The 13,596-nt window shown below is 41.1% G+C and overlaps 1 protein-coding gene across 1 annotated transcript in view; it reads right to left on the bottom strand.

Moving 5' to 3' along the window:
* Positions 1–370: 370 nt before the first annotated feature.
* LOC103095360 (kinase suppressor of Ras 2-like) overlaps positions 371–13,596 on the bottom strand; it is a 110,781-nt gene continuing 97,555 nt past the window's right edge. The window contains exon 2 of the mRNA XM_016432488.2: positions 371–1,088. Coding sequence (XP_016287974.1) covers positions 912–1,088 — 177 coding nt within the window. The 3' untranslated portion in view covers positions 371–911. The remainder of the gene's footprint in view (positions 1,089–13,596) is intronic.

Below are 13,596 nucleotides of genomic sequence, written 5' to 3'. Positions count from 1 at the left end.
ACTAGAGTCAGGAAAAACTTCCTTCCAATGAAAGTTGTGGGCCACTTCCAAAGGTGTTGGGTTGCCCTTCCTTGGAGTGTTAAAGCAGAGGCTTGAGGACTACTCATTGGGAATGTTTTTAAGGTCGTTGTTCACTCATTTCACTTGTATCTGACCCTTGATGATGCCATTGGGGATTTTCTTGGCAAAGATACTGGAGTGGTTTGTTATTTCCTCCTCCAGCTCATTGTAGAGATGAAGAACCGAGGCAAACAGGGTTAAGTGACTTGATCTGGGTCACACTGTAAGCATCTGAAGCTGGATATGAACTCAGGAAGTTGAGCCTTCCTGATCCCAATCCCAGTGCTCTATCCATGGCACCACCTAGCTGCTATCAGAAGGGCTTATTTTTAAGAAAGGGTTGTACTAGATGGCCTCTTCCAACTCTCAAGTTCTAAGATTCTTTGGGAATTCCCTTCAGCAATTGCTGATGTAAACCACAACTCACCAACTGATTTTCACTATGTGTCCCATAAATTTTCCCCAACAAAAGGAGGGTCCTCTCTAATAGAATGTAAACTCTTTGAGGGCAGGGAAAACGTCGTTTTGTCTGTATATCTCCAGTGCCTAGCATACAGAAAGCATTAAATAAGTGCTTATCAATTTATTACTTTCCTTTCAGCTCTCTTGAGATTACATAACCCATGGGCCAGTCTAGGCAAGTCAAGTACCCTGACCAATTAAAGATGAGTTATTTGAACGTGAAAAACCATGAAACCAACACTTTGAATCTATCCCTATTGAATTTCCTCTTATTTGGTTGGGTCCCATGTTCTAGCTGGTCATGATCCTTTGGGTTCCCCTCTCTTCCAATGTATTCACTATGTCTCCTAGGTTTGTCAATCTCCAGAATTGTCCCTTTGTTAAGAGGGTTAGTGAAGTGAGGGAATAAAAGGCCTTTTTTTTACCTCCATGACTTCCTTTCGTACATCCACAATTCGAAACCAGTGCTGGAGCTGCGGGAAGCCTTCAAGCTTGGCGTTGCGCTCCTGGAGGGCCACTTTCCGTTTGCAGGACAATTGTCGGCTGAAGTATTTAACCAGCTTGCTCTGTGGAGAGAAGAGACATGACGTGCTTTTGATGAATGACCACAGGGAGAAGATGTCTTTCTTTCCTCACCATTCCATCCAGAATCACAGTATTTCAGAACATGGAAGGATTTCAATAGCCATGCATTCCAACCTATAACTGATGAAGAATTCCAGATGCAGCATATGCAAAAAGTAATTGCCCAGACTTTTCTTAAAGAACTCAAGGAAAGGGAACTCACCACCTTCCATTCCATGATTGGTTATCTCCAATTTTTGAAGAAAGTTTTTTTCTGAAATTAATCTTAAATTTGCTTCCCTATAACATCCCCCCATTACTCTTAATTCTTTTGCCTTTTTACACAATTCTAATTCCTCACCCACATGATCATCTTCCAAATAATTGAAGTCTGTTATCATGCCCCTTATGTTTCCTTTTAACCACAGGAAACTTTACTGCCCGTGTCCCTCATCCTATGAATTTATATGGCGCTATATCCTATCCCGTGCTCTCAAGTCTCAGTGGCTCTAACCGCATCCAATCAGAATTCACAATTTCATTTGCTGAGTTGGAAAAGTGATCTATCTAACTTGTGAGTTTATATGTGGCTATTATATAATGTGTAGATTAATCACATATTGTAATTTATCATTGAAAATATCTCTTTGGATAGAAAGTTGAAAAACTAATCAGTGGAGTAGACTAGATAAGCAAGAGATGAAAGGAAATGGGTCCCCCAGTCTAGAGTTTGATAAACCCCCAAACCCAAAGTATTGAGAGACAGTATCGTTTATCTGACAAACTTTCCTACGAAGACTGGAAAGCAGTCTGGAAAAATAGGTTTGGACTTGCACTTTGTTCCATACCCAAACTTTTTTTTTGTTTTATTCCAATAACAAAGTTATACAAAAGTTTTCCATTACATGATTCATGTTGTCTCCCTCCCCTTTTCTCTCCCCCCTCCCAGAGTTGACATGCAATTCTACTGAGTTATCCATGTATTATACTCAAATCCTATTTCCATGTTATTCATTTTTATTAGAGAATAATCTTATAAAACCCAACCCCCCCAACTATACCCAAATACTTTAATATTCTGATGGACCCGTGATCTCATAGTTATGGGTTTTCCCTCCAATAATGCTAACCACTACTCATCCTTGCCTGACCAACTTGGGAACCATACTGAATCCTTGTCCTCCCACTTCCTGGCTGCCACAGCTTCCTTCAAGTTCCAGCTAAAATTCCACATCCTACTTATGTCTTCCCATTCCCTCTGAATTCTAATGCCTTCCCTCTATTGATTATTTCCAATTTGTCCTCTCTATAACTTATTGCCCCTCCCATTAGATTGTGAGCTCCTATGCCTTTCTTTCTATCCCCAGCCCTTATCAGAATGTCTGGCATACAGTAGGTACTTAACAACGGCTTATTAAATTACTGAGTTACAGTGGAATTGTGTGTCAGCTATGGGAGTGGCGTGGGGAGAGGGGAGAGAAAAAACATAAATCTTGTAACCATGGAAAAATATTCTAAATTAATTAATTAAATAAAGTTTCCAAAATTAAAAAAAAATTAATTACTGGGTCATCATTAGGATTAGGGACTTAAGACAGAACAAAATTCAACCTGATTTTAGTCACCCCAAAACAAACAGGTAAAAAAAGAATAATGGTTCTTTACTTATATGAAGAAACTAAACAGCATAAATTCAGTTCTGTGGTAGAGTGCCTGTCAATCAAGAACCAGGGTTCCAAATGGAATGTTCCCAGGAGTGGCAGTTGAGCTGACCAGGGGGAGGGAACTAGACTTGCAGTCACTCTCTCTGGAGGTTGAAAACCTGGCTGAAAGACCCTGGTGGGGCTGACTTGGTTTGGGGATTCTCTGGCTTTGGACAGTTGAAGTTGACAAGAAGGAGAAACTTGGCTTTTGAGTTGGTGGTCTATTTGAGAGTTGAGCTGGCCAGGAGAAACTGAGAGACTTTGGACTTTGTTTCTCTCTGGGGTTGAAGCTGAGAAAGGAGACAAGCCAGGCTGAAGGAGAGATTTTGGACTTTGTTTTCTCTCTTGAGGAGTTGTCTCAGACTGAAAGGACCCTTGGGGGGTGGGGGGGCTTCAGAAATTAAGCTGAGAGACCTTGCTGATTTTTGTGAAGAAGAAAGAAGATTTAAAAGCTGTTGCCCTCCATCTCTCTAGTTGTTTTAGAGTCACAGTTTGTGACTGCTCTGGAGAATGCCTACTGATCCCTACTGATGGTTGATGGATTTCCTATTTCCTAACCTCCTCCCTCCCTCCCTCCCTCCCTTAAACACCCTCTTCTGGAAGCCTTTGGCTTCCTCCCTCCCCCCCCGAGTGGACTAAAAATACTCTAGTTTTCTTTCTCAGGTAAGGGGTTTATTGGGATAACAGGATGGGAAACTGAGGTAAGAGGGATGAGGATTTCCCTAAACTACAAGGATAATTTAGAAGGGTTTGAGGAAATAGTCCAGTCACAAACTGTGACTCTAAGACAATTAGAGAGATGGAGGGCAACAACTTTTAAATCTTCTTTCTTCTTCACAAAAATCAGCAAGGTCTCTCAGCTTAATTTCTGAAACCCCCCCACCCCCCAAGGGTCCTTTCAGTCTGAGACAACTCCTCAAGAGAGAAAACAAAGTCCAAAATCTCTCCTTCAGCCTGGCTTGTCTCCTTTCTCAGCTTCAACCCCAGAGAGAAACAAAGTCCAAAGTCTCTCAGTTTCTCCTGGCCAGCTCAACTCTCAAATAGACCACCAACTCAAAAGCCAAGTTTCTCCTTCTTGTCAACTTCAACTGTCCAAAGCCAGAGAACCCCCAAACCAAGTCAGCCCCACCAGGGTCTTTCAGCCAGGTTTTCAACCTCCAGAGAGAGTGACTGCAAGTCTAGTTCCCTCCCCCTGGTCAGCTCAACTGCCACTCCTGGGAACATTCCATTTGGAACCCTGGTTCTTGATTGACAGGCACTCTACCACAGTTCCTTGGAAAGGTAAGCAGTTCTCAACCTTTCCTCAATTAGTACATGTCCTCGAATTCAATCAGTAAACATTTATTAAGTACCTACTATGTGCCAGGCACTGTGTTGAGTACCAGAGATTCAAAGAAAGGCAAAAAGACAGTCTCCCTGTCCTCTGGAGATTACAATCCAATGGAGACCATAGGATAATTACTACACACAAACAAGATCTAAACTGAATAAATAGAAAGTAATCAATAGAGGGAAAACCCCTAGAAGTAATTGTCATGGCAAAAAAAAAAGACTCCCTTCTCAAAGTTTGGTGCAAGTCAATAAAGAACCATGGAGAGAAGTCAACTGAATTCCTCTGACAGCCAAGTACTCTCTGTTCATGAGTTTACATAGAGGAAAATGAGGATACCAAGGGTAGTTAGCCTGAATAATAAACTTTTGCTAAGCACAAGGTCCCATACGAAGAGATGAAACCTAACACACAGTTCCAGATATGGATTGGTAATATCTTACAGCCTGGTTTGGCAATGGAAGAAGGAAGACAGGGAGGAGGAGGAGGAGGAGGAGGAGGAGGAGGAGGAGGAGGAGGAGGAAGAGGAGGAGGAAGAGGAGGATGGAAACATAATGAAAAGTCTTCTAAGCAGAACTAATGTGGGAGAAAGGGAGAGGAAATCCAAATGGAAACTTTCTATAATGGAATCACCCATGCCAGAAGAGGGAAAATGCAGCCTCCCTCTCTCTTTGCCTCCTTGGGGTGGGGAGAATATGTATGTCATAAGAAGGGCTCTCCCCATCCATCCACAAGTCTTCCTAGATGCTTCCAGATCATCTGACTCCAAATACTAGGCTCTTTTCACCACACTACATTGATTCTAATACAAAACAAAAGCTCAGAATCATTGGATCTCAAAGGTAGAAGGTCCATCAGAAGCCATGTGGTCCAACCTGTATCTGAATGAGAATACCCTCCCCAGCATCCCCAACAAGTGGGCATATAACCTGTGCTTGAAGATCTTCAGTGAAGAAGAATCCATCACTACCCCACCGATGAGCTGAATGGCAGCCCATTCCACTTTGGGGAAGCTCTAAAAAAATACCTGGAATTTATGGAGCACTTTAAGGTTATAAAGCACTTTTACATGCGTAAAGCTTATGTAAGTATACTATCTATGCCTTTAATAACAAGAAATTATGTGTATATGGTGTTTGAAAACTTACATTATTTATATAAACACATATATATTATTTCAGATGCTAATTAAAAATGTTCACTGAAATATGGCTAAGCACAAATCCTGAAGGCACTTGAGTGCTGACTACTTTTGAAGCTGCTCTTAGAACTTTCATAATTACTCAAACATCATACATTATCCAATTTCATCCTCACAATAGCCATAAAAGGTACGTGCTAATATTATTCCCATTTTACAGATGAGGGAATTGAAGCTAGGAGAGTTTATAACTTGCCCAGGTTCACAAAACTAGTAAATGTATGAAATAGGATCCAAATTCAAGTCTTCTTAGCTCAAAATTCAGTGCTCTGTTCACGGTGCCAACTAGCTGCCTCTACTTCTTGGGAAGCCTTTGCTGGTAACAAGCCTCAATTTGCCACATTACAACTTTATTCTCTGAGAGAAGAGGTTATCTTGTTTCCACATTCCCAGTACCTAGCATACTGCCTTGTATATATTATGGAATTGGAGAACCTTGGGGTGGGAGGGACTTTGGTGGCCATCTGTTCTGATGCCTATCTAAACAAGACTTGCCACTATAATATGTTTTACAGATGATCATCCAGCCTCTGCTTGGAGTCCTCCACAATCAGCACTGAATTACACCTAGAAAGTGCTTAATAATTAATCAATGTTGGTTGAATTGAATTCCCCATCTTCTACAGTCTCCATCATGCCTTTAAATAATGGGCACACACACGCTATCTCAGAGCTTTTACTGTCTTTCTGTTATGTCTACAACTGGGTGCTTTTACATGGTTATTTTATCTGAGATCCCAATCAAAGATATTCTTCTTCTTTGTATTTTCAGAAAAGGACACAGAGACACACAGATGTGCGAACCCCATGATATTCCTGAGGCAGGTGGTCACTGACCCTCCAACCCAGTCATTCTCCCAAGAAAGGACACAGTTACCCTAAAAACTGCCTGCAGGAAGACTTATACTAATCCTTTCCAACCTCATGCAATTCATTCGTGGATGTAGGACCCATGCCATAGGACTTCATTTTACTTGAATATGTCCCAAGACCCCTTGCATAAGTTGAAAATCAAAAATAAGAGCAACTCCCATTGTTTAATAAATATTTCTATACAAACATACTTTAGCACTTTACGACTTTTCTTAGGCTTAAAACAGAGCTACGAGCATCACTACTGAATTCCTCTTTTTTTGTACTTTTGTACTTTTTGTACTTTGGGGCCATTATTAATAATAAACAGTGTTAGTGAAACAAAGAGAAGCACTGCTCTGATGCAGACACAACTTGTTATAATAGAGAACTCTGGACAAAGACTGATGTGGGAGCTAATATTTGGCACAAAACAATGAAATGACTCACAGTAACGCTTCTCAAAGAGAGAATGGGTGCGATCGGGTGAACTTCTGTGATCCTTCATGCCACTTGGGAGAATGGCTTAGATTTAGCAGGTAATTAAAAATTTTTATTTTATGTACTTTTCCTGCCTTTATTCTTTTCAATTGCTATGTGCGTGTACCTGAGTTCACATGTGTTGAGATCACAGAAAACGAGGTCCTACCATACAAAGAGGAAATCATCTCTGCCCTAGAAAAGTTGGCATCTATTGGAGAAACAGGATGTACACCAAAAATAAATATTAAATGTATGCAAATTACCACAAAATTTGAATGATGGATGGGGGCAAATTGATGATCAAGTCCAATCCATTCGAATAGATGGATGGTCGATTCAGAGGTTGGGGAGGGCATTGACAACTGGGGGAAGTAACACCTGAGGTGAGCTTTGAAATGAGGTCAGGAGTCTCTGAGGAGGTCAAGGTGAGAAGAGGGAGTACCCCAGGCATGGAAGATAACCTGTGCAAAGATATTCCTCTATCTTTCTGGCAGATAATCCCCATGAGAAAGCAAAGGAAAAGAAACCAATAGATGGCCAGGGTCAGAAATGAGCAGAGGAAGGATAAACCAGTCTGGAATCACCAAAGGACTAAGAATTGGCCATCAGGCAAGAGCCAGACAGCAGAGCTGGAAGACCTCGAGAGGTTGGACTAGATAAGGGGTTCCTAATCTTTTTATGTCACGGACCCCTTTGGAGGTCTGGCAAAGCCTATATTATTTTCTGTCTATATTTCTAAGTGAAGAAAATGCTAACTTTCAGAGATTAGTGAAAATGAAAGATGTAAACTTTTTTCTCATTCCAAAATCAGAGAACTCCTGAAATCTATCCATGAGTCCCTTGAGGGTCTCTGGACCCCAAGTTAAGAACTCCTTGACTAGATAATGCCAAGATCTTCCAGCTCTAACAATCTATGAATCTATGGACAGAAGGTATCCAATTCCCCATATCCTTTGTCTCAGCATCTTCCCTCTGACTAATAAGCAGAAGGCAAGAGTGGGGTCAGTTCAGTAGCTGGTGGGAGTCAAACAAAGGCCTCTCACTGGAGAGCAAGCCAAAGTCAAGGAGAAGAAGCAGGTCCCAAGGTCAGACCAGGATCACCAAGAAGCTACATTTAGTTTGCAAATGAAAGTCTAGGAATAAAAGCAAGTCAAATTTAAACAAACATTTCAGCATTTATTTTGGCAAACAAGGTCTAATTGCACCAGCTAGATACCCAAGTGGCCCTTGAGAAGAGTTGATGATGCCATGAAAGAAAGGGCTGGTTTATTATATTATTAAAATTATTTTTATATTAAAAATGCAGGTAGGTGGTGCAGAGGATAGGAGGCAGAAAAACTTAAGTTTAAATCCAGCCTCAGACACTTATTAGCTGTGCGACCCAGGAAAGTCACTTAACCACTAGTTGCCTCAGTTTCCTTATCTATAAAATGGAGGCAACAATAGCACCTCTTTTTCAGGTTTTTTTGTAAGGATCAGAAGTGATCATTTTTAAGAGGTATATAAATATTAGCTATTGTCAATATGGAAATTATACTGAAAATATGAAAAACAAGCAAACTTTTTATTATTATTATTATTATTATTATTATTATTATAAACAGCTCATTCTACCAGTGCTGTCAAATATACAAAGAAAACACTTCCCTCGCAATTATCCTGGGAATCCAGCACTACAGAAATTATTATTTCCATATCAGATGAGGAACCTGAAGCTCAGACAGGTTACAGAGTTAGTAAATAGCAGAACCAGAATAAGAAGCCTGAATCTAAGCCCTTGTCCTTCCTTTTTCATCCCCCAAACTAGAGAAATGTTCTAAATTAGAAGCCAAAATTTGACTTTTAGCCCCAAATCTTGCATCTTGTTTGATCCGTTCCTATTTGGTGGACCTCAGTTTTCTCCTGTAGCAAATAGGGGGTATAGGGTACCTTGGAGAGGGGAGTTGACCTCTGTAGCCTCTGAGCCTTCTTCCAGCCCTAGATTTAGACTCTTATGGTCCTAATGCCAGAGCTGGGAGATCAGAGTTCACTGAACCCAATCCCTTTGTCACACATGAGGAAATCAGAGTGAGGAAATTATTTATCCAAAGTTGTACAGATTGTAAGTACCAGAGATGGGATTTGAACCCAAGTCCTCAGACTTGGACCTCTCTCCACTGCACTACCCTGCTACTCATTCTTTGCTTACATTATGTTTGGACACAAGACAAACTTTTAAATCAGAATTTTACCACCAGCTTCAGTCTTGTTTATCTAGGTCTCTGCCACCCAGAGCTGAAGTTTCCCATTTGGTCACAAGATGGCAGAAAAGCCCTTTCCATAGTGGGTAGAAAATTTTCCAGTCCATCAAAGCCCAGCATCTTCCACTCCTCATTACTGGACTTTGTATTAACATGAGAATAAATATAGCAGCATATTCAAGAAAAAAAAATGTAACTGGCAGTCCATGTGACAGGGATAAAAATAGGTCCCCTTAAAGCCCCTGACGCAAGGTGGGGAAATTTTCTTTCATGACCTAACCCAAAATAATAACAACAGCAATAATAATAAGCCTGTAATAGGCATGTATTGGAGTTAATGAGAAACCTGGGTTCAAGTCCTAATGCCAACTGTATTCTCTATGTGACCCTGACTAGCTTACTTAACATCTCAGTGCTGTAATAATAATATATTATTGTTAATAATTCTATATTATTATATACTTGCTACCTATATGGTCCTGGGCAAGTCACTTAACCTGTTTGCATTGATCCACTGGAGAAGTAAATGGCAAGACCACTCCAGTATCTTTGCCAGGAAAACTGCATGGACTACTGTATGGACCTCTAGGTCACAAAGAGTGGGATGTGACTGAACTGAATGAATAAACAACAACCACAATTATTAGCAATGTGGCACAGTGAAGAGACAATAAAGAAAACATGGATTCAATTCCTCCCCTTGCCACATACTGGTTGTGTGGCCCCGGGCAAGACATCTAATCTCTCAGGGATCAATTCTATAAGAGCAACTATGACAAAATTTGTCATATAGAGGGAGCCCCACCCTGAGAGCCAATGAGATCACAGGTCTAGACCACAAGGATGGCTCTGATGAAGATGGCAAGAAGAAGCATTTTCAAGTTTGTTGGGGAAGGGACACCTTGGCAAATCACTTAGAAGCATTCTTGGCAACCCAATAGTTCAAATGGCCCTCCAGCCTTCACATGAAGAGTACCCAGTGGAGTAAGTATGGCAGTTAGGGGTGGGAGAATCCTACCACCTCCCAAGGCAGCCAACTTCATTTGGCTACTCTGGACAGCTCCACTAGCTGGGAAGTGCTTCCTTCTATCAATTCTGCCTCCCTTGTTCTGCCCTTCCTCCTCCATGGGACAAGCCTTCAAAAACTCAAAGACAGCTCCCATGTCTCCTCCTCTTAAGCTTTCTTTTCTTTAGGATAAACATGACTAGTTCCTTCAGTTAGTGCTCTTATACCCCATGTGATCTCAAAGCCTTCCACCATTCTAGACGCTCCCTTCTGGATTCACCAGCTCGTCTACATTCTCCCCAAAATCCCCTCAACAATCTAAGCCACAAGTGGTGGCTACCTATCCAAATTGGCAGAAAAAAATTATATATATATATATATATATACACACACACATATATAGATATGGAGAAAAAGAGAGACAGAGACAGAGAGAAAGAGAGATGGAGAGGGAGAGGGAGAGGGAGAGGGAGAGGGAGAGGGAGAGGGAGAGGGAGAGGGAGAGGGAGAGGGAGAGGGAGAGGGAGAGGGAGAGGGAGAGGGAGAGAGAGAAAGAGGGAGGGAGGGAGGGAGGGAGGGAGAGAGAGAGAGAGAGAGAGAGAGAGAGAGAGAGAGAGAGAGAGAGAGAGAGAGAGAGAGAGAGAGAGAGAGAGAGAGAGGAGAGAGAGAGAAAGGAGAGGGAACAAGACACAGAGACAAAGAGAGAAAGAACAGGGAGAGGGAGAAATTGAGAGAGAGAGAGAGAGAGAGAGAGAGAGAGAGAGAGAGAGAGAGAGAGAGAGAGAGAGAGAGAGATTGCTAATTGCCAGAATTTTTTTTTATTTATAATGAATCTACTTCTCTACAGCTTTCTAAAAAATCCTTACTTTCTGCCTTAGTAATAACTCTAAGGCAGAAAGGGAAGGGCTAGGCAAATGAGTTAAATGTCTTGCTCAGGGTCACATAGCTAGAAGTGTCTGAGGCTATATTTGAATTCAGTTCCTACTGACTCCAGACCTGGCACTCCATCCACTATCTGCCCTTCTCTATATATCTTTCATCTACTTCTGAAAGTTCTGGACTCTGGAATTGAGCTTTATAAATTTATACATATTTATATGGATATGTTTTATTTAAATTTTTAATCTAATTTATGATTATTTTATGTATTATTATTTATTTAATATATAATATATTGCTTGGTTATATATTATTATATTTTATTATATATATTTTTCCATGAGAGGCCTTCAGATGCTTGGAAATAGCTAGCTATGTTTCCCCCCTCCTCTCAATCTTTGATTCTCTAGGCTAAACCACCCCAATCCCCTGGGGCCTTATATACCAGAGTCAAATAAACAAATGGCCCAATGGATTTTGGATCTCAATCAAGGTGAATATTCCCTCCAATTTTGATGATCTGTATTTATCCTCTGCAACTCTGGTCCATGCCCTCCCATAATTTCACCAGAGAGGGTCCACTCAATACACTAGGGGGTCTTCTTGCATTTTTTATGTCACTCTAAAATGTCAGTAGAATATTTCAACTATCTACCTATTATCCCTCATTCTTGCCACAGGGCAGATCCATTGGTCCTACAATGCCAGTCAAGAGTAGCTGGCAAACAACATCCAATCTTGCTCTTCCTATCAGAAAATTGTCCCAGGACCCTCATCCTACAAGATAAAAATGAGCATGTGGACAACTAGGACGACACTCTCTCCTCCCCTACCCTTCACCCTAGAGTCCCTGCCTATTTCTGGCTTTTTCTTTGCCAGGGGTGTAGCCCAGCCTGACCTGGGTATCTCCAGCTGAGAGCCCAGTGGGTATCAGTTACCAAACACCTGAGATGGGAATAAAATAGTGGGCTCTAGCAGCCAGAGTTCCTGCAGCCAGGGGCCCCAGAGCTACCCAGAGGTTGCCAGGGCAACCGTTGTCAGAACATCCAGTGTTCTGGCTGAGGCCAGCTGACAGCCACTCTGAGCAAAGGAGAGATGGGGGGGGGGAAGGGGGTGGAAGGAGAGGCACTCACTCTGGGAGCAACCAGCTCATTTGCATCTGCATGCAAATTTTATTGCATGGTTGGAGAACCCATGAGAAATAACAGCAGCTCACATTTCTGGAGAGCTCTGGCTCACAGGAGTCTGTACGGTTAGGTAGTCATCTATTGCTATCCATCATTTTACATATTGGGAAACTGAGGCTGAGCACAGTTCAGTGATTAAGTAGAGATACACAACAAGGGAATGTCTAGGAGAGGATTAAAACCCAGGTTCTCCTGCTACTATATGCCACAATGCTTGATTTTTTTAGTGGAGACAACAAGACTGGCAGGTAGGAGACCATGTTTCTAGCTTTGGCTCTGCCACTAATCCACTAACATAGTCTTCTCTTCTCTCTAGTCTTTATTTTCTCTAATTTGTCTAGATGTTAGTTTCCTTGCAACTTCCACCTTTTATTTTCTCTAAAGTCCCTCCCAGTGGTGACATTCTTTAAGTATTCCCTTTAACTTCCAACATTCCCTTTTCTAAGACCCTTCCTAGATCTAGCCCTCCCGACTCTGATAGTCTCTGTTCTAAGGCTACTCCAAGTTCTATCATTCTATTCCTTGACTCCCCTAGCTCTCTAATAATCTATATTCTAAGGCTCCTCCAATATCTAATATTCTCTGTTTTAAAGTCCATCCTAGCTTTGATGTTCTATATTCTAAGATCCCTCCCATTCTCTGTTCTGAGGGTCTTTTAGCTCTGACAGTGGGTATTGTAAGATCCCTCCCAGCTCTGACATTCATTAAGCACTCCCTTCAACCTCTGACATTCCCTTTTCTAAGACCCTTCATAGATCTAATCTTTTCTATTTCAAGAACAACCCAGTTCTGCAATTACCACTATTATCATCAATAATAATAATGCTGGAATGACATCCAGGAATTGATGCAGAGCGAAAGGAGCAGAACCAGGAGAACATTGTACACAGAGACTGATACACTGGGGCACAATTGAATGTAATGGACTTCTCTACTAGCAGCAATGCAATGATCCAGGACAATTCTGAGGGACTTATGAGAAAGAATGCTATCCACATCCAGAGAAAGAACCGTGGGAGTAGAAACACAGAAGAAAAACAAGTGCTTGATAACAAGGGTCGATAGGGATATGATTGGGGATGTAGACTCTATAAATAATCACCCTGTTGCAAATGTTAATAATATGGAAATAGAGCTTGACCAATGACACATGTAAAACCCAGGGGAATTGTGCGTCGCCTATGGGAGGAAGTTAGTGGGAGGGGAGGAAAAGAATATGATTTTTGTAATCCTGGAAAAATACTCTAAATTAATCAATTAAATAAAATTTAAAATAATAATAATAATGACAATAATTTGTATTCATCTAATGAATAATTATAATAAATAATGATACACATAATTCATATTTATTTTAAATATAACAAAGTTTAGTATCTAAGGTCATATGATTTGAGGAAAAGGAAATGAAAACTAAAGAAAACAAAGTCAGGAATGGTAGCTGGACCAGAATCCCTTTCTCAGAGTATTGAGGGATGCCGGAAAGAGAGAAAGAGACCATAGACTTAAAGAAAATCATGATCATTAATACCCCCTCAGAAACCAACTGAGGAGATATCAGTAACGACCAACTCATCAGTCTACTTTCTCACTTATGAAAATGATCTCTGTGAGAATAATCTTCACATG

Source organism: Monodelphis domestica, chromosome 3 (genome assembly GCF_027887165.1).
Source record: "Monodelphis domestica isolate mMonDom1 chromosome 3, mMonDom1.pri, whole genome shotgun sequence".
NCBI classification, from domain to species: domain Eukaryota; kingdom Metazoa; phylum Chordata; class Mammalia; order Didelphimorphia; family Didelphidae; genus Monodelphis; species Monodelphis domestica.
Note: the sequence above shows the minus strand (reverse complement) of the source record. Positions and strands in the feature narration are given on the sequence as shown.